Raw genomic sequence first — 20,214 nt, 5'->3', positions numbered from 1 at the left:
TCCGGAGGTTGCAGCGACCTTTGGAGGACGAAGTGAATCAAGGATTAATCTTTCCTACAAATAATCCTCATTCCCGTCAATAACTGCCTGGATTTTTTTATCCTTGCTCAGCGTTCCATATTTTTGGGGGGAAGCATTGCTTGGAGAGGGAGCAGCCCTTCCATTCCAGCCCTTTCCATGGAGCAGGGGAGGTTTGTGGGAGTCTCCCCCTCCCCGAGGCTGATTTTGGGAAGCACTCCCTGAACCTCTGCCTGAAAAAACAAACACGGGGCTCCAATCCCTCTTCCCATTCCTGAGGGATCCAATCCATTCTCTCTGGTGGGTGCTGGCCCAGGCTCCGGCTGGGTGGGATAATTGCAACAAGGAAAATGAATATTTCGGGAGCTTTCCTGTTAATTGTGTCCCATCCCGAGCCATTCCTGAAGATTTTCAAAGGACTAGAGTAAAATCCTGGCTTCCCGGAGGAAACTTCCATGGATTTAATGAGCTCCCGGGCCCTCCCCATGGCTGCTTATTTATGGGGTGGTTCCGTGAAGGATTGGCTAATGGCTATGGAGAAATGGCTCCGGAGGAGAGCGGGATCCCTGCCGTGCTCAGAGCTGTGTGGGAATGGGATATCAGGCTCTTTCTATTCCAAAAAACGGGGGGGTGAGGGGAAAAAAGAGGGAGAAAGTCACTGGTTTGTGGTGGCATTGGAGAAGGGAGTAATTTCTTGGCAAAAATTCCCCAAAAAGCAGGAAACCTGTGACGGGAATGATCCAAGGCTGAATCCCACCACAAACCTGAGGGATCAGCAGGGATTGTGCAAAGAACCGAGGGGATGATTAAGGGAAGGATCCGTGGATTCACCTGGAACACGGTCCCAGGTGAAAATGCTTTTGTTCGGAACTTTGCACACAGCAAGAAAAGCAGGATTGTGATTGAGTCTGAGGACATTGTGGAAAGCTCATCCTCCAAAACCATTTTGAAGCAATTCTGGAGGAATCGGCAGCAGCGTCTGAGGGGGCTCTGCCAGGCCCCAGCCGGGCGCAGAGGCTTTGAAATAGAAACAGCTCCGAAATTCCTAAAATGTTCCCGAAAAAAAAAAAGGCGTTTTCACTTTTCCCCCAGCTCTGGTCTTGATTTTCCAGGCTGGAGGAGGAATGTTGTTGAATTTTATAGAAAGTGATAGTGGGACTCTCTGGAAGTGGCCGTAAAAGATAACAGATTTTGTTTTAAAGGCAGATAAAAGTTACGGGCCCATGTTCCTTGGAGCAGGAATTTCCTCGGATACCCATAAAAACGTTGGTTATGAAGCGTTTCCTGAGGAATGGCTCTAACCCCGAATGATCCTGGTTATTTGCTGAGGAAAATGGGCTTTATCCCGAGCAATAAACCTGTGGAGATTTATTAACCTGGGAAGCACATTCCAGGCTCCAATCCACTCCCAGCCCTTGGAATTAATACTGTGGATAGAGTGAGAAATCCCTCTCCCGCTCCAAAGCCATTCCCTGCAGAATGCCTCCCATAAAAGGGTTCCTCGAGCTGGATTTTCCCAATCTTTGCTGGGTCCTTCATTCCCAAAGCCCGGGCTCTGTTTAAATGGGAATATTTCCTCTGGATTGCATTACTCCAGCATTATTCCCTGCAGGAATAACAGGAAAAAGCCTTGGAATGGGAGTATTTGAAACAACCCGTTTGAAACAACATTGGTGCTGTCAAGGTGACCCCCAACCCTCTTTGCCTCGTCCGGAGTTTGAGCCCCCGGGAATTCCATGGAAAAATCAATGGGAGAAGGCAAAGGGAAGAGTTAAGGCAGCCTCCTTCCTCCACAGCAACGAAAGCCCAGAGAATCCCCCAAGATATTCCAGCCTCAGCTGGCCTGGGATGCTTGGAATGGGAGCAGGAAAAAGGACAGGGAACCCCCAGAAATATTCCAGCCTCAGCTGGCCTGGGATGCTTGGAACGGGAGCGGGAGGGTTAACGGAGGAATTGGGATTTGGATAAATCAGCACATTCTGCTCCTAAAAAACGTCTGGATGAGGAGCAGGAGCCGGGCCAGGCCTGAGCCTGGGCTTTGTAAAGCTCGGCCCAAGAGTGGGCCCAGCCTTACGGCAGAGCAGGTAATTGGTGTTCATAATCCGTTTGTAAAGCTCGAGCGACTCCAGAGCGCCGGGCACTCCAGGAAAAAAGGGGATTTTTTTCCTTCGGGATGCATGCGAATGCCAGCGGAACATCTGCACCCAATCTAGGCCCTGCTCAGCCCCCAAATATTGTTGTGGTTATGGGCAATTCCCTTAAAAGCCGGTCCCTTTCCAACCTCACATTAGGCGGGATGAAATGTTTGCTGTTCCTTTAACTCTTTTTGGGGTTGGGGTTTCTTTGGAGTTAAAATTCCGCGTTCAGGGTACACTCCTATCCCACAGCTGCTCCCCTGTTCCCTCGGACAGCGGAGTTCTGCTTGGGAATCTTGGTGCTTACTCAGTCCTTCCAGCCCCAAAAGCAATCCTGCTCGTTCCTTGAAATGGAGAGGGGTCTGTGGTGTTTGGAAAACAATGGGATTCCTGACAGCTTTTCCGTAACGTTGGTGTTTTGTTATTGCTTGGGAGACGGGAGGGAATTTAATCCCGGAGCAAGATGGAGTTTGGCAGTTCTGGCTCTGGGAGCTCGTTCTGGCATGGAGTTTTTCCTGGAGGTGATTCCCAGGCTGGATAGAGCCAAGTGGCCCTGCCTCATCCAAGGTGGAACGAAGGAAAGGGAATGTCCACGAGGCAGGGAAGTTCCTGGAGCTGCAAAACTCCTTGGAAGCATCTTGGGATTGACCCAGCAGGTGAAACTCGGGGAATTCTGACCATCCTTCCATGGGCTTCCTTGGCCATTTCTCACCTCCCCCTTCAGGTCTCCAGGCTGTCCTGGCAGGATGGCATTCACCCAGGATCCAAGCTGGACCTACTTCCAAGCCCCACGGACACAGGGCCCTTTGCTGCTGGTGGAGCGTTGGCTTCAGAGCTCACCGGCTGACTCTGAGAGCAATGGAGCTCCTGACAGAGGGAATTTTGTTCTCCCTTTCCAGCAGGTTTCCAGCACTTTGGTGGGATTTTCTTTCGGCACATTTCATCCCTTTCCCCAAATCCCTGGTTTTCCGGGAGAGGCTTTGGAGCGGCCTCATCCGCAACCTGACCTCACCTCCTGTCACATTTGAGTCACCAGCTCTGGGGGCCGTGCCTGGAGCCTGCTGACAACCATTCCCAACTTTAAAATATGGCTCTGGCAATCCCAGGGAGCCCAAGGACAAATTCACTGCTGGCTCCAGAGTGTTCCTGCAGGAAAAGGTTCGGGCAACTGGGATTGGCCAAAGCTGCCTGATTTATTCCCACTTTATCCCATGGGAGCACCGAGCAGCCCAAGGGATGTGGATCCATCTCCATGAGACTCCGGTCTCCTCCTGAGATCAGGAAAATCTTTGGGAAACTCTGCTCCTCTCTAATCCCACAGGACATGGGTACTCTGGGACCTTGGGCCTTGCGCTTCCCAGGGATTTTTCATGGATTCATGAGGTTTGGGATCAGCTCCGAGCTCCTTCCTGGCAAAGGGAGGTGTTCCCTGTGGGAAGGGGCACAGGAGCAGCGGCAGGGTGCAGCAGAGGGAATTGCAGCTCCTGAGAAATAAGCAGGGACTCTTTTAGGGCTGCCTCCCAAGGTTTGGGAATCCAGCGGTGCCCACCAATCCATCCCAGCTCCTCTTCCTCGCTCCTTCCGGCGGCACCCGCGAGGCTGGGACGGGCGGAGGCTCCAGCCAGCCCCGAAATGAAAAACGTAAATACGGAATATTAAAACCAGACCTGCTCCGGAGAGGAACTTTGACATCGCCGCAAAATCCAAAGAAGAAAGGGAAAACTCTGGCACAGAAATCCCGCATGACATCATTTTCTGGGATCACGGTGCCAGAACGGGGCTATCTCCGGGAGCAAAAGCTTCGCTGGTCCTTGCCAGGTCCATATAACTTCGGGATTAAAGGGAATTTCATATTCCTGCTGCAGGAGGAGGGGTGGGAAGGAGGAGGGAGGTTTTCCCCACGGGAATGATTAAATTCCTATCAGTAATAACAAGGAAGAAAAGGTTTGTCAGCCCTGCCGTTGATCTTCCTTCCCAAAAAATTCCTCCAAAATCCATCGGAAGCTTCTGCCAGGAGCCCCGAACCCACAGAGCTGCTCGGTGGTGGAGTGAAACTCTAACTGGGGCTCGGGGAATTTTTTCCAGCCATTCATCATCCCCAGTTTTCTACAAATTACAGAGAGTTCTGTCAAAACTCCTCCACGGCCGCTCAATCCCCGGGAATGGCTGATCCCATGCGTCCCAGACCGATCCTTGATGCTTTCCCTCGAAACCTTCCTGTTCCAAACCTCTCCCGGCAGCTCCAGGGAATAAAAGCCCCTTCTCCAGCCTCTCACTGGGAAATGAGGTGGGATTTTCCCGGGCCGTGGGCTGGCAGCGGCGAGGAAAAGTTTTGGGGAAGGTTTCCAGTGGTAAAAACCTGCTGGGTTCCCCGAAAATGAAAAACTCTCCATTAAGAGGGAACGTTATGAAGTGCCTGAGGGAGCTGGGAATCAAATTCCCGTTTCCAAGCGCAACTTAAGGAGTTGTGGGCAGGTTTATAACCCTGCGAACGAGGTGGGGATTTGCAGCTTCTCCGGAGAGCTGGGCACGGATTTTCCCGAGTTCCTGCACGAGAAGGAGGAGGATTTAGCTCCAAAGAGCCCAAAGGATTGACACCGATCCGATTCGGGGAATTTTAGATCCGCTCTTTTCCAGCCCAGGCATGTGAGGGCCCAGCCTTTGGGATCCTGGGATCACCCACAGGATGATGAGCCTGGATCTTCCCCGGGCCATCCCTGAGCTCCGAGGGGATCCCCCCCTCCAGCCCCTTCCCGCGTCTCCGGCCGCAACCCGGAGCGAGGAGCGCTGGGATCCCGGGGAGAGCCGATCCTGCTCTGGTGCCAAACATCTGCGAGCCCCGCTCCCCCCAGCCCGTTCCTACAGCAGAGGGATGGCTTCAAATCCTTAGGATCCCAAACACGCCGGGAAGAAAATCAATCCGGGCTCCACCGGCGAGTCTCCAGTAACATTTCCCATCCCGCTCCGTGCTCTCCAAAGGGTGCTAGAGATACCTGGGGCACGTAGAGCTGATGGAGTTCCAGCCCCGTTTTTTTCCGGCACGGGAACCCCATTCCCTCGGAGTCGCCGCGTTCCGAGGGACGGGATGGGTTTTGACAGGAGCGCGGCTGCAGAAGCGTCAGAGCCGATCGTTTCCACCCCCTCGCCTCGCTCCCATCGGTTCCAAAAGTTCTTCCCCCATCAAGTCCGGTTTTCCCTGGATTCTGTCAGGCTGCCTGGTTTGTGGCGAGGCAGAGCAGCGCCTCACCTCGCCCTGCCTAAGAACCCGGTTTTATTTATTTGGGGGATTTTTCGGGGTCTCTGCTCCCAGCTGAGGTGGGCACTGAATTCCCCCAGGGGTTTTCCCTGTGCGCCCGTGGGAATACAGGTCCCGACGGGGTTTTCCAACCTAGCAAAGCTTCTCCTCATCCCTCCTCCCTGGGGACCCCAAGCCACGATGTCCTGCACCCCCCGACAGGTGCCAGCCGGTTTGGGGCCACCGGGCTGGGGTTTTTGGTGGCTCTGCCTGTCCCGGGAATTCCGCTGGGCACGGGGAAATATTTTGGGGGTGTTTAATGAGAGAATCCCTCCTCCGCTGGAAATCCTGGCAATGGAATTTTTAATCACCCTGCCCCGGGAGTGCCCGGGAATGGCCGCCTTTGCCCTGGGGCTGTGGGGGACTCTCAGCATCCAGCCGGTTTGTCGGGGTTTTGGCGGGTCCTCGGCAGTCTTGGAAGGGAATAGCTCAGGTGCTCGTGCACCATCCCGGCAGGAATGGAATGGGAAGGGTCTGACTCCAGCCTTACTCGTCTCAGAGCCCCCATCCCATATCCTCAGGGATATCCCTGTCTGGAATGCAGGAAGGAGGGGTCCCAGCGAGAACCGGCACGCTGCAAGCGCCACATTTTCAGGGTTCTGCTGCCCCTCATCATTCCCAAAGCTGCTCTTCCCCACGCTGGAACGCGGCTTTTAATGGATAAGCCCTGCAGGAGACGGGCCGGGGCTGCTCCTCCTCGCCTTCAGGTGGCTCCCCCATCCTCACACCCCTAACACCCACTCAGCCGCAGCCGGGCTGCAGATCCTGCCCTGGGACCGTGCTCCCGCCTCCTTGAAATTCCCCGCTCTCCCTGCCGAGCTCTGCAGCGGGAATCAAAGCCCGGCTTAAGCAGAGGCAGGACCGAGTTTTGCCACGCCGAGGTTGGAGACAGAATCCTTTCCCCGGGTGGGATGCGTCTGGCATCTCTCTCCCTCCCTCCCTCCTCTCCCTCCCTCCCTCCCTCCCACCGAGCCGCCCTCTCCGCAGAAGTCCCGGCGTGTTTTCTCCCCGCCAGGATATTCCCGACCTGCCCCTTCCCACACAATGAAGGGACCGACGCCAGCAGCGGCAGCGGCTGGAGGAGCCAGGGAATGCGAAACCCCATCCTGGAACGCGTCCCAGCTGGCTGCCCGGGCCGGGGGGGACACGGGGACAGTGCCCTTGGGGGAGGGGGCCGGACTGGGCAGCCCCCCGGGGCCAGCTGAGGTGGGAGGGAGGTGGCCACGGAGCCCCGGGAGCGCGGGAGAATCCCGGGAAGAAGCGCAGGGAGCGGGGCTGCGGTGCACTCGCACGGGGCTGGCAGCGATTCCGACGGATCCCAGCGCGTCCTCCCGCTCCCGGAGAGCCCTGGAGAAGGGATGGGGCTCGCCCTGAGGGACGGGGGGCCACCGCAGCGTGCCCGCGGTTGTCACTTTTTATTAAGGTTCCTTATCAGAAAAATATCCCATAAAAAGTCCTGGTCCATTTCCGTCCCGGGGCAGAGGCGCCGGAAAGGGGCTGGAAAAGGGGCTCCGGCACGGGTGCTCCATGGGGAAGCCAGGAATTGCTCCCCCGGGCTGGGACAGAGCCGGGAATGCTCCCGGCAGCGCCTGCGGACGGAGGGAATCGCCGCATCCAACAGTCCTCGGGAATTTGGGAAAGAAGGAAAAACTGAAAGCAGGGGGGGAGGGGGCGAATAAAATAAAATAAAATAAAATAAAATAAAATAAAATAAAATAAAGAAGAAGGAAGGCTCGAGTGTCTTCCGTCATCCCGATCCAATGGAGGCGAAGCGTCCCTCCGGGAATGTCCTGCCGGGGATTTGCCGTGGCACAAAGTCACCTGTCACCGCCCGGGCTGGCCCCTTGTCCCCACGCCGGGCTGCAGGAGCTGATCCCAAGATCCCAGGAGTCCCTGGGCAGCTGCTCGGCGGCTCTAGGACGAGGAGGTCGGGATGGAGATTCCATGGATGGCGCTCAGGGGCTCCGGAGCTTTCCCCGCGGGGCTCGGGGGTTTTCTGTCCAGCCCTGCAGGGAGGGGGAGAGGGAGAAGGACAGACCAGGCAGGGGATGGAGGGACTGCGAGCACGGGGACACCCCAAAAACCGCCCCCAGAGCCGCTCGGGGTCCCCCCAACAGCGGGCGTGTCCCCCCCAGTGACAGGGACAGCGCTGGTGGCGCTGCCAGGGACATGGGGCTACCCGGACAGGTGGCCCCGACCAGCTCCAGCCACGTACAGAACACATCCCTAAAAATTCCTAAAATCTGGGGTGGCCCGGGAGGGGACGGTGCCGGGGAGCAGGAGGGGACAGGACCGCGCCACCGTTCCAGGGGCGATGAAATTCCTGCTGAGCACCATCCCAGCCCAGCTCAGCCCTCGGGAACTCCACCTTCGGGGACCGGGATGTTCATCCCGGGGCTGCTGGAGACACTGGGATGGGCAGGGAGAGTTTTCAGGGAAAAGCCAGGAAATCGGGAAAGGGCTGGAACTGCCTGGCTGGGTTTGGCTGGTTTTCCTTCCTTCTTTCCATCCTTTTCCCACTTTTCCCACTCGCCGCAGGTAACCCCAGCCCAGCCCACCCTTCCTCCTCCAGCTCTTTCGTCGGATAATCCAATATTTCCCTCGTCCCAGATAAGTGGCAGAACCAGAACACTGATCCAAAAGAAAAAAAAAAAGGGATTTTTTTTTTTAAAAAAAAAGCTTTAAAGGAGAAAAATAAAAATCGGTTTAAAACCCCACGCAAACAAAGCAAAGAAACCCCACCAAAAATCAAAAATACACAAAGGTTTAGAGAAAGTCTGGGGACAAAACAGCTTAAGAATTGGGAAATCAGAAAATCAGGCTCAACATAATTTTAAATATCTCGAAAATACATTAAGTATGCGAAGGTGGCTCCGGTCGTTTTATATCCTATTTTTTTTTTTTCCTTTCCTTCTTTCTCGTTTTTGGTTTGGTTTTTTTTTTTTTTTCATTATTTTTTCCTTACTTCTCTCCCTTTCCTTTCTCTCTCTCTTTTTTTTTTTTTTTAACCTTTAAATAATAAATTTAATTTCTCTGTTTTCACTCTCAGTCGCTCCTCCCCGGCACAGCCGACCTTACACCTCGCAGCAGGTCAGAAATGGTAAAATAATTAAAAATAAACAAAACAGGAAAACAACCAAACAAAAATTTTAAACCCCGGAAAAAACAACATTAAAAAAAAAAAAAAAAAAGGACGGATTAACTGCAAATTAATTAAAATAACAGAAAGTGAAATGCCGCGGGGGAAATGACGGAAATTTCGGCGGGGATTTTATAGCCAGGGCGGGAAAATCGGGATTTTTAGAACGAGGGAATCGAGCTCTATTAATGAGGCGAAATAATTAACAGGAGATAAAAGCAACGCCCCTTTGACAGCCCCAAATTGCTCCCGTGGGACTCCCGGCGGGAAATAATTCATTCATAATGGCGGGAACCAATTAAATAAAATAACAGTTAATTATGATAACTAATAACTATGAACAAATCGTTAAATAATTGCCGGCAGTTAATAATTAGTAGGTAATCACTAGGAGTTAATGATTCCCGGGCACAACTCCTGCCTTTCCGCGTCATTCCAAGGCTCCCGGTGTTAATCTGGGGGAGGGGGGGGGGTGGAGGGGGGAGGGGGAGACACACGGGGAAAGGCTCCTGCCCTGTCCCACCTCATTCCCGGGGGATGAACAGCGCGGGAATCTTCCCCATCCCCTGGCGATTCCCAGCGAGCGAGGAGGGAAATTCCAGCTTAGAACGGGCGGGGATCCACGGCAGCGCCGGATGGGGGAATGGGGTGGATCATTCAGACCCGCAGCGGGGCAGCCCCTCCGGAGGCTGGGGTTCCCTCCCGGCCCTGTCCCGCGCTGTCCCCGCTCACCTTCCCTGCCGGGCTGCTTGAAGGCCATGGCCAGGTCGCCGCCGGGGACGGTCACGCCGTGGCCGTGGTGGCCCAGGGGGGTCCCCTGCGGCTGCCAGGGGGGGCCCGGGGCGATGTAGGCGCCGGGGGAGCCGCCGTAGACGCCGGGCTGGCTGGAGGGGGGGTAGGCGCAGGCCGGCAGGAAAGTGCCCATGGACGAGAGCCCCGCGCCGGGCTGGGGACAGGGACAGGGGGCTCAGAAAAGCCCGCCCGGCGCGGGGGGTCGCGCTCGGGGGCGGACGGGGCTCCCTGTCCTCTCCTCCCACCTCTTTTCCCACCTCCCTGCCCCCCTGCCTTGTCCTCCCCTGCCCCATTCCAGCCCCGCTCCTGTCGCCTCCCTGTCCCCTCGTGTCCCCAGCCCTCACCTGCGGGTATTTGATGTCGCCGTCCATGGCAGCCTTGTCGAGCCCGTTGACCGCCTGGCCCGGCCCGGGGAATCCGCTCCTGTTCACGCTGGGCCACTCCTCCATTTTCGTGGGGTACGCGGCCCCCTCGGTGCCAGCCAGAGCCCCTGGGGAACAAAGCGTCAGCCCCGAACGCCCCGCGCCCGGCCCGTCCGAGCAGCTTTTGGGGTGAAACAGAGGGAATTCCCGCTTTTCCAAACGCCCGGTTGTGTAAAACCCGCGGACTGGGGGCACAGGAATCCGCGTTCCCTGCAGCATCCCGAAATTCGGGATCACAGCCCGGGGAGAGGGTTGGCCCCCCACAAGCCCCCCTCGCCGTCTCCCTCCTCCCTCTCGCAATTCCCAATCCCCGATAATTTAGGGGCCCCAATTTCTCTCCTGACGGAGGGGATTTAGGGAAGTGACATCGGAATTTTAAGGATAAATGATTGCGCGGGGGGGAAACGCGCGCGGTTGATTTACTCGGGCTCTTGGAAGGATAAAAGGACCCGCACCCCCTGCCACGGCCCGCTTGTCCCCCCCCTGGAGCCGCCGGGGCTCGAGCTTGGCGCTGCCGCCGCTCCCCAGAATTCCCAAATTCCTCGGGAGAATCCAGGAGGCCGGATCCGAGCTGCCTCCTCTTCCCTTTTCCCTCTGGTTTTTTCCTCTCCTCTTATTTTTCCCTCTTTCCTCCACCCTTTCCATACACTTTTATATATATATATTTTTTTTTTTTTTTTTTTTAAATCCCCCTTTGCGGAGCGAAATTCAGGGCTCCGAATTTGCGGTCGGCAATCTATCATCCCCTAGGAAAATATTTTCCACATTTTTCATAAAAAGTTCAAGATGTGGCTGAGCCGAGGCCGCATCTGGCCCCGCCGCCCCGACGGGCTGGTGGAGCGGGGGGGAGGCCCTTGGGAGAAAAAAAGGGGGAAAAGGGGGCGGCGGGGGGGGAATAATAGGAAAACACACGAAATAAACAAAAAGATTTGAAACAGCAAAAAACGAAAGAAACAATCAGAAAAAAAAAAAAACCAAACCGAAATAAACTAAGGAGCTGAAACCAATAAAAAAGCAGGAAAGACGCAAAAAGGCACGAAACGAGCGAAGAGGCACGAAACAAATAAAAAGGCGAAAAAAGAAAAAAATCCCCAAACGAGCCGAAAAGCACGAAACAAACTAAACCCCCGAAACAAATAAAAAGCCCGAAACCAACAAAACCCTCCAAACAAACAAACAGACAAAAAACCAACCCAGCCGAACAAAAAACCGCCAACACAAAGAGACAAAAAAAAAAAAGAAGGAAAAAAAAAAGAAACAACAACCCAAACCGACCCAAAAAACCGACTAAAAAAAACCCAAAAAAGGGGGAGGGGGAAAGCGGGGTTGCCGGTACCCACCCGCCTGCTCCACGAAGGTGCGGATGCCCAGGATGTTGGTGACCGAGTGCGCCGAGGGCCACGAGCGGGGCAGGGCCACGGGGGGGGCCCCGAGGTGTCCCGCGGGGTGTCCCGCGGCCTTGGCGGGCGGCGGAGCGGCGGCGGCCGGGTACGGGTACTGATAGATGTGCGCGCAGGGCAGCGCGGCCGGCGGCGGCCGGCGGGGGCCAGCGGGCCGATCTTGTTGCGCAGGATGCGGCTGATGGAGCTGACCGAGGGCACGTTGTACTTGTCGCACACGCCGTCGGCCAGCAGGCGGTCGCGGATCTCCCAGGCGAAGATGCCGGGGTCGCCCTGCTTGTAGTCGCGGATGTGCTTGACCACGGCCGGCGTGGTGACCCGCGGCTTGCTGCCGCCGATGGCCCCGGGCAGGATGGAGCCCGTCTCGTGGTAGCGGGCCAGGATCTTGCTGACGCAGCCGTGCGACACGCGGAGCTGGCGGCTGATGTCGCAGGGCCGGATGCCGAGCTGCGCCAGCTCCACGATGCGCAGGCGGATGGCGTTGGGCAGCGGGCGCCCGTTCACGAACACGCCGCCCAGCTGGTTCACCTCGCCGTACGTGTGCTCTGCGGGGCGGGAGGGCACGGGATGGCACGGCGCGGCACGGGCGGGCATGGAACGGCACGGATCGGGACGGCGCGGGAGCGGCGGCGGTGGCCCGCGGGATGGGGATGGCGCTGCGGCGGGCAGGGGGAGAGGGAAAAGAGGGGAGAAAGGGAAAGGGGAAAAGGGAAGGGGAGAAGCGGGGCACGAAAAAAGGAAGGGGGGCGGGGGAAGGAGCAAAAAGGAGAAGAAAAGAAAAGGAAGGGAAGAAAATGAAAGGACAGAAACGGGGGGGGGGGTGTGGAAGGGAAGAAAGAAAAACGAAGGGGAGAAAAGGAAGGGGAAAAGGAAAAGCAAAACGAGAATGAGAGGGGAAGCGAGAAAGAGAGAGAAAAAAGCCCGCGGGAAGGGAGAAGGGGCAGGAGAAAAAAAGAGGAAAGAGGAAGGAGAAACAGAGACGGGGAAAAAAAAGAGATAAAAGTGACAGCGAAAAAAGAAGGGCGAGGAAAGACGGGGAAAGAATGAGAGAAAAAGAAAAGTCAGGAACAAGGAGGGGGAAAAAGAGAACAGGAAAAAAGGAGAGTAGGACAAAAGACAGAGCGGAGGCGAAAGAACGGGAACCGGAGAAGGAGCCGCAGGGAGAGAGCGGAGCGAAAGCGAAGGGAGGCGCGGGGAGCACGGGGCAGCCCGGAGCCCTCCCGGCCGGGCTCGGCACCCCGGCACCCCCGGCCGCCTCCTGCCCCTTCCCGGCGCCCCGCTCCGCGTCCCGGAGCCGTCCCGGAGCCCGTCCGGGGCCGGCCGCACTCACCCATGGCCCGGCGCGGGGAGGGGGCAGCGCCGGGCGGCCGCTCCGCAGCCCCGGCATAGAGAGCGCGGGGACCGGCGGGGCCGGGGGTCCTGGCGGCGCCGGGAGCGAGCCCCGCTCGCGGGGAGCCCCCGCCGCTCTTCGGGATCAATTTGACGTGGGAATCACGTCAATCGCGGCCGTCACGGCGGCGGCGCCGCCGCCCATTGGCTCCCGCCCGCTCCTAAATGGCCGCGGCCGGCGGGGCCGGGGGGGCCGCCCCCCTCTGCCCGCCCCCTCGGGGCCCCGCCGCCGCCGGGCCCCCCCTCCAGGCACCCCCCGGGCCGCGGGAGGGCACGGCGGGGACAGCGCGGGGGTCCCATCGCCCCCTCCCCGCGGGTCCCCGGGTCCCCCCCGGGCAGCTCCCCCGCGGGACAGGGACACGCACCTGCCCCGCCTCCGGCCCCCCGGGACCCGCGGGCAGGGGCTTTGCCGGGGGCTGCGGGACGGGACGGGCGCGTTTCGGGGGGCGCGGAGCCCTGCCCGGGGGGGCTCCCCCGCGGCCGCGCAGCTGCCCGGCCACCGGCCACCAAATCCGTCTGTTTCGGCCCCAAAAAGTCGCGCCCGAGAGCAGCCCTGTCAAACGCGGATGGGACGAGTGGCCGCGGGATTCCCGGGATTTTTTGCCCCCCCCTCATGGAGAGCTCGGTGGGAAGACCGTGAGTGTTTCCCGCAAAAGGCTGGAAGGGTGGGGGGCTCGGGGGGGGAGCAGCGTGTGGAAAGACCCCTCCTTGGGGGGCTTTTTAAGCGGGGGACTCGCGGGGGGGGGGGGGACGGACAGGGCCGGTCACCGCCGTGTCCCCCAGCGCGGGCGGGGGGCACGAAGGGCAGCCCCGGGCCCGAGCCGTGGCACCGAATCCAAGCGGGGGCCCGAGCGCTGGAGGAAGCCCCGGGGAAAGGGAGCGGATCGATTAAACGGGGGCTGAGCCTCGCCCAGGGCTGGGGGTCCCGCGGGTGCCCCCCGCCCGCGGTGCCCACCCCGTGGCAGCCCCGGCGCGATGAGTTCGCCGCGCTCAGCCCGGGGAGCGGCCGCCGCAGCCCGCGGGGAGGCGGCGATCGAGAAGCGGCCGGGGAAGGCAGGTGCGGCTCTCCCAGCCCCGCGGATCCCTCGGGATGGGTTTTCTGGGAGGTCTGGGGGTCCCCTGCAGCCGGCGGAGGAGCCTTTTTCCCCCGGAGGAGCCGCGGCGCTGGAGCATCCCCCTCTCCCTGGGGATGAGGCTTTTCGGAGGAAAAGATCCCGGTAGGAAAAGATCCTCCACCTGCTCCCCGGATCCCACCCGCGTCGCCGCACCCGGGGGACACCACCGGGATGCGGCCCCCGCGGGAATGTGCGCCTGGATACAGCGGGGATGGAAAGGGAGCAGAGGGAAACGGAAAGGGAACGAAGAGGGAGAGGAATAACGGAGAGGAAACGAAGGAAGGGAATTAGGAGAAGGAGGGGAATCAAAATAAGGAGGAAGCGACGCAGGAAAAAAGGTAAGAAGGGAAGAGAGATAGAAGGTGAAGGAAAACGGAGGCGGGGAATAAAAAGAGAAAATAAAATAATAATTTTTTAAAATTGGGATAAAGTAAAAGAACTAAGGAAAAAGACATGGAAATAGAAAATTATTGAAAGGAAAGGGAAAAGAAAGGGAGGAAAAGGAAGAAAAGGAAAGGCGCGGCCGCTCAGGTGAGATGTGGCAGGAACATCCCAATTAATTTGCTCCCTGTCCCGCTCCCTGCGGAGCTCCAGCAGCAGCACCGGGCGCTGCCCGGACCCCAAACCTGCCCCCCCGGGCCATTCCCTGCCCTGCCCTGCCCTGCCCGTGATGGTTTCCGTCTGCTCCGGCTCCTCTTTCCCTTCTCCAGCCCCTCTTTCCACGCTTGAACACGATCCGGCGTGGAAAAGTCTTTTAAAAACCCTATTTTCCCTGTTTGTGCCAAAGCTGCCGGAATTTTGCGGGTGTTTTTATGCCGGGCAGAGCCTCGGGTGACAGAGGCGCGATTTTACATCGTTAATTTTGCTGAGTGAAATCCAGCGGCGCAGGGAGCTCTGGAGGCTTTTTGTTTTTTAATTTAAGAATAGAAATATCAGGAATATCGGATAGAAATAACAAGGATGTGGGATAGGAATGTCGAGGATGTTCCTCTGCTGCAGCAGCTGGAGGTTAGGATAGTTAAGAGTAGGGATTCCCGGGTGTTTCGCCAGGATTTATTCCCAATTATTTATTATAAAATAATTAAATAACATCATATTTTATTAGATGGTGCTGTTAAATTATTGTATAATAACAATAACATATCATATTGTTATATTATTATCTAATACTGCCATCCTATTGTTGTTATTATTGTTGTTGTTGTTGTTGTTATTAATTACTGATTCAGGAATACTGCGGCTATTCCAGAAGTTCATGCAGCTCCTTTTCCATCGGGATCAATCCAAACTGGAGAATCCTGTGGGATCAGGCACTCCGAAAACGCCCAGTAAGTGCAATTCTGTCTGGGTGCCTAAGCCTGAATTAATCACAAAATCAATTCCAACGGGATTTTTTTCTCCAGCCTTTTGCCCAAAAGCAAGGAGTTGGATGATCCCAGAACATCTTCCCGCTTGCTGAGGAAGGGCGTTTGAGGGCTCAGCAGAATAAAATCCTTCTCCGAAGCTCCCTCCGAGCACCTCTGTCAAGGCCACATGTTCAATAATTTACAATAATATTTGTCAAAAGCGATTTTCCTCCGTAAAACCCCCTCCCCCCCCCCGGATTAAAACCACACCGAACCCCCGGGGAGTTTTCCCGTTGGGATTTTTATTTTCTCCCCCCCCCCCCCCCCCCCCCAAAAAAAAAAAAAAAAAAAAACCACACTGTAAGTTCCGCGATCGGAGATTCCCAACGTGAAAACGAGAGCGGGATCGCGGATCCTTTAAATACGAAATTCCTGGTGGGAGACGTTGCCGGTGCAAGGGCAACACGGAGCGATGAAAATCCGCAATAAACCGCGTGCAGCCCTCCTGCTTTTCTCTTTATCGGGATTTTCTCCTCCTTTTCCGCCTGGGAATCGTTCCGGTGGCTTTGGGATCCCGTTCCATGCCCCGAGCGGAGCGCGGGGATGCGCAGCTCCAGCCTCATCCCGCGGCTCTGGAGGTGCCCGCGCCCAGGGATCGCCTTTCCCTCCCAGGGGGTGGTATTTAAAAACGCCGAGTATTTTGGGAAAAATCCCGGTTAACGGCGGAGCCTGGGGCTGGAAGGAGGGGGGATCGGAGGTTATTCCCTGCAAATCCTGCTCGGGACATCTGGGAGCCGCGTGCGAGGAGGGGCCGGCCGGCAGGAGCAGCCTCCGCCTCTGGAAAGGGCTTGGAGAGCCGGGATCCCGCACGGAATGTGGCCGCAGGACAGCGCCAGGCTCCTGCCTCTCCCTGCCGGCATTCCCGGGAAAACCGGAGCTCGTCCAGGGGCGCTGGGAGCGCGCAGGGCTCGAGCCTCTGGCGGGAGCGGGAGGCGCCGTGAGACACGAGCGGCTCCGTCCCGCATGGAGCCCTCGTCTCCTCCTCAGATGCCCCGGGATCACGGAATCACGGAATCCTTGGGGCCGGAAAAGCCCCCCGGGACCACGGAGCCTGGCGCTGGCAGCTCTCTCTCTCCCTGGGGAATATTCCCTGGCTCCCGCAGCGCTCCGAAAGAGAAACGGAACCCCCTCCCAAACACTTCCCTTGGGATTAAGGTCCCGCTTAAGGCTGAGCCCACGCTGAAGCCTTGGCCTGGGTGTAAATCCAGGCGGGATCGGCTCCCGGGCCCCGGCCCAGCTCTGCAAACAAACCCCGCATGTGCTGGGGCCGGGGGGCTCCTGAAGCCGTTCCTCCCCGGTGTTGTCCTGGCGGGACGGATCCCTGCTCCCGGCCACCTCGGCGAGGCTGGAATAGCACCGCGAGCTCGCTGGCCTTGGCACGGGGCGTCCGGGGAGCGGGGAAGAGCAGGGAATCTGCTCCTCCGGGAAAAGAGTTGGGAGCAGATCCCGTGGGATTTGGTAATGCTGGAGTCAGGCTTTAGGGCACGGATCCATCCGGCACCGTCTGGTGCAGGATCTTCTCGTCTCGTTGAGCGGGTCTTGTTGGAGGAAGGGCGGGATGTACACGAGGGTGGCCTGCAAAGCGGGGTTAATTGTTTTCCCCAGGGATGGCTCTGAACCTGCCCTGCTGCTCGGCCAGAAAAGGGAGGAAGAAAACACCTGAAACCTCCCTCCCCCCGATAGTTTTCCTCAAGATCCTTTGGCCTTGATGGTGGAAAGGGATTTTATCCAACGTTTTGTTGGGCTGAATATGAATTCAGTAGTGCTGAATTTGACAGTGCTGAACGTACAAACAAATACTGGATTTGGTAGTACTGAACATATAAAAACTGGATTTGGTAGTCCTGGATTTTCCAAGGTCCCCTCCTCAGCTCTTCCCGCTGGTGCCACACTCCAGAGCCCCTGGCCAGGGCACCAGCCCAGGGCTGTGCCCAGGGTGCCCTTCCAGCCATCCCGGAGCTCCGCGGTGCGGCTGCGGAGGATTTCCCGAGGGTTTGGAGCCATTTCGAGGCGGGTGAACTCTTTTCAGGGCTCATTTCCCCGCAGAAACTCGGCTCGGTGTGAGAATGCGGGGCGAGGGGAGCAGCACAGAACGCTACAACCATCGTAAACCCCTCCTCCCCCCTCCCCCTCCCCGAATAAGCCCAGCAAAACTCCGCTTATTTCTCCCCCTGTGGGAACAGGGGGTGTAAAACGGGATTTAAAGCTGCGAAGAGCTGCCTTGTCCTCTCCGCCCGATTCCTTCATCCCAGAAGTCCTTCTCCCTCTGCTCCCCACTCCTGCCTGGCAGCTCCTCCTTGCACGAGGCCCTCAAAATTAAAGATGACTGGGATAAAAAAGAACTTTTCCTCCCTGCTCTGCCTCCCTGAATCCGCAGGAGACCGTCCAAATAAACCAGAAGACGATTATTTATAGCCTTATAACTTGTTGTCACTGATTTCTCCAGGAGCGAAAAACCTCTTTGGAGAAAAATGGGATTTTCCCGGTTTGTTTTTTGGTGTTGTTTGTTTTTGGGTTTTTTGTTTTTTTTCAGGTGTGTGGGGTTGAGCGAAAATAATCCGAGCTGAGAAAGATTTGGGGTTTCAGACTTGGGTTTGTTTGCTTGTTTTTTCCCAGATAAGAGAAAGTGGCTGGAAAATTTCATTTGGGAAAAGCTCAAATGGTTTTCCATCAGGTGAATGGTGTCGATCTCCTGGGAGAGCAGCGGTGGGATGGAGCCTTGGAACGGGGTGGGGAGCATGGACTGGGAACACAGCGGAATTCCCCCCCCCCTAAACCCAGCTCTGCTCCCGTAGGGAAAGCACCCGGGATATTGGAGTTATCAGGAGGGCTCCGTGCCAGAATTCCAGGCCGGTAATTGGGGTAAAATGGGAACGAAACTTCACATCTTGTCCCAGCAAGAGGGAAATGGGGGAGCTCCCTTCGGGAAGGCTGCGCACAAACAATGCTCCTGCCACTCATCCCGGGGCACCGCTCCCCGGGCACTGGTTTCCATTTATTTCCTGGAATTCTGGGAGATGTCGGGAGAATTTAACACACATGATGCGGGCAGATGAATGGGCTGGATCCTTTTCTGGGAGCGAGCGTTCCCGGGGCTCCGTGTGGTTCCGCGGCTCCGGAGCAGGGGGTATTTATTTCGGGAGATCTGGACTCCATTTCGGGCCGGCAAAATCCCGCTGCAGCCGAGGGAGACGCTTCCCACTCACGTCAACAGATCCCAGGAATGCACTTAAAAATCCGGGCTTGACTTTAAGGCCAGGCTTAAGTAACTCTTGCTCCTGCTGGCAGGTGAGGGATTTAACAGAGCATTTCTGGGCTTACCTGGCTCTGGGCTTGGAGGAGAATCCTGCAGGATGCTGGGAGTTTTAGGGATCCAGGTGGACCCCCTGCGTTGCCTGGGAGCGCTGACATCCAGGAATTATCCAGATAAACACCATGGATAAACCCAGCCTGCAGTTTTTGGAGAGCCTGCCCCATCCTTCCCCTCTCAGCCGTGATTTCCCCACGGGAGGTGGGGGATTCCCAGCCCAAAATCCCGCTCTTCCCCCTCTCCACCTTCATTCCATCCAGGCACCAATTCCTGCCCCAAATCCTTCCTCCAAAGCAGCCCAGGGGCTGCAGGAATTCCCCCAGGACACGGCCTGGGTCGGGTCATTGTCCCCCAGAACAAACCCGGGAGTGACCCGACGCTGGTCCCACAGGAGCCGGATCCCTCCGTGAGGGAGGAGCTGGATCCAGGGAAAGGGAGCGTCAACAGCAGGGAATAACGCTGGGAGCTAAAACCCGGCTCAGGCAGGGAGAGGAAGGAATTCCCTGGGACGGAGGGACTGGGAGAGCACAGGAGCGTCCCTTCTCCCTCTCCTTACCTGCCCCGAGATCCAACACCCGCGGGGATTCATTTCCCCGGGATGAAATTCCTCTGCCTGAAACCAGGAGACGACGGCTAAAAAGGGCAACCATCCCCACTCCCGATCCCGGCTCTGGCATTCCCCATTGGAAATAATTTATCTCCTCTGGTCTGCCGGGCTTGTCCCACCAGCCCTAATGACTGGTTCTGTTTAATTTGCAGCTGCTTAATTGCAGCCGAACACTTCAACACCACTAAATTAAAGCAGGCTCCCAGCGTTTTCCCTGCCTGCGCTCCTGGCCCCGCTCCAAGGGCCGCGCAAAGCAGCCTCAGATGGTTCATTCCCGCCACACAGGCTGCTCCCTTCCCGAAAAAACCCTCTGTGTGCCCGAACCCGCCGACGTGCGAGCACGGAAAACAACTTCCAGGCGGGAGGCGACCGGGATGAGGCCGCGTTCCCTCCTCCCGAGGGTACCCAGCCATTCCCGCGGCCTGGAAAAGGGGTTGGGGGACAGGAGGATCCTAAAGGGGAGCAGAGCCCGGCCTGGAGAGACTCCCCTGATGGGAAGGAAAGCTGCTGGCGGTGGGGTCTGTCCCGGGCAGTTCCACGTCTCGGAGCAAATTTCCCGGCGTGGAATCACTTTGGGTGTCAAGTTCCCGTTAGAAAGGAGCCAGAGGAGATGGAGCCCCCGCTCCAGCAGCTCCTGCTCCCGGGGAATGGAGGCTTGGGGTTGGGATGTGCCTTTCCAGCACCATTCCGGGGGGATTGTTTGCTTTGGGCACGGACGTGCCTGTTGGGAACCCCGCTCCGAGAGGGGGGATGGGAATCCATCAGCCGTGCCAAGGGCTGGGAGAGCAGAGGAAAAATGGGATCTGCTTCTGCGGGGAGCGGGGAGAAACGAGCTGAGGCCAAAGCTGGCCCCTCTCCTCTCCATCCCATCCCATCCCGCCGGGAGAGAGGGAGAGACCCAACCCTCCCGCCAGGGAGGGAGGGAGGGAGGGAGGGAAAGCAACCCCCACTAATTGTGGGGTAAAAATAACCCGGACCTGCAAACAAGGCCATGGAAAACTCCTGTAAAGTTGAAAGGCTCTGGAAGCCGGGCAGGCTCCTGGTGCCCATAAATAATTTCCTTGTGGATCAGCAGAAACAATGCAATTAGGGGCACGGTGGGATGGCAGCCAGTGAATCCCTGGGAAAACTCCAACCCCGTGGAGCAGCCCCGGCGCTCCTCGCAGCTGCCTGGAGGTTTGGGGGG

General features: G+C 57.4%; 1 protein-coding gene across 1 annotated transcript; it reads right to left on the bottom strand.

Moving 5' to 3' along the window:
• Positions 1-6,864: 6,864 nt before the first annotated feature.
• Positions 6,865-12,592, bottom strand: PAX1 (paired box 1). The gene is given in 6 exon segments (XM_039567968.1): positions 6,865-7,454; positions 9,320-9,533; positions 9,724-9,869; positions 11,142-11,345; positions 11,348-11,746; positions 12,532-12,592. Coding segments are annotated over 6 exon segments (1,059 nt in total). The 5' UTR covers positions 12,536-12,592; the 3' UTR covers positions 6,865-7,362.
• Positions 12,593-20,214: the final 7,622 nt, after the last annotated feature.

The sequence above is a fragment of the Corvus cornix genome, chromosome 3 (genome assembly GCF_000738735.6).
Source record: "Corvus cornix cornix isolate S_Up_H32 chromosome 3, ASM73873v5, whole genome shotgun sequence".
Taxonomy (NCBI): domain Eukaryota; kingdom Metazoa; phylum Chordata; class Aves; order Passeriformes; family Corvidae; genus Corvus; species Corvus cornix.
The sequence above is the reverse complement of the archived record's forward strand: the minus strand, read 5'-3'. Positions and strand labels throughout refer to the sequence as shown.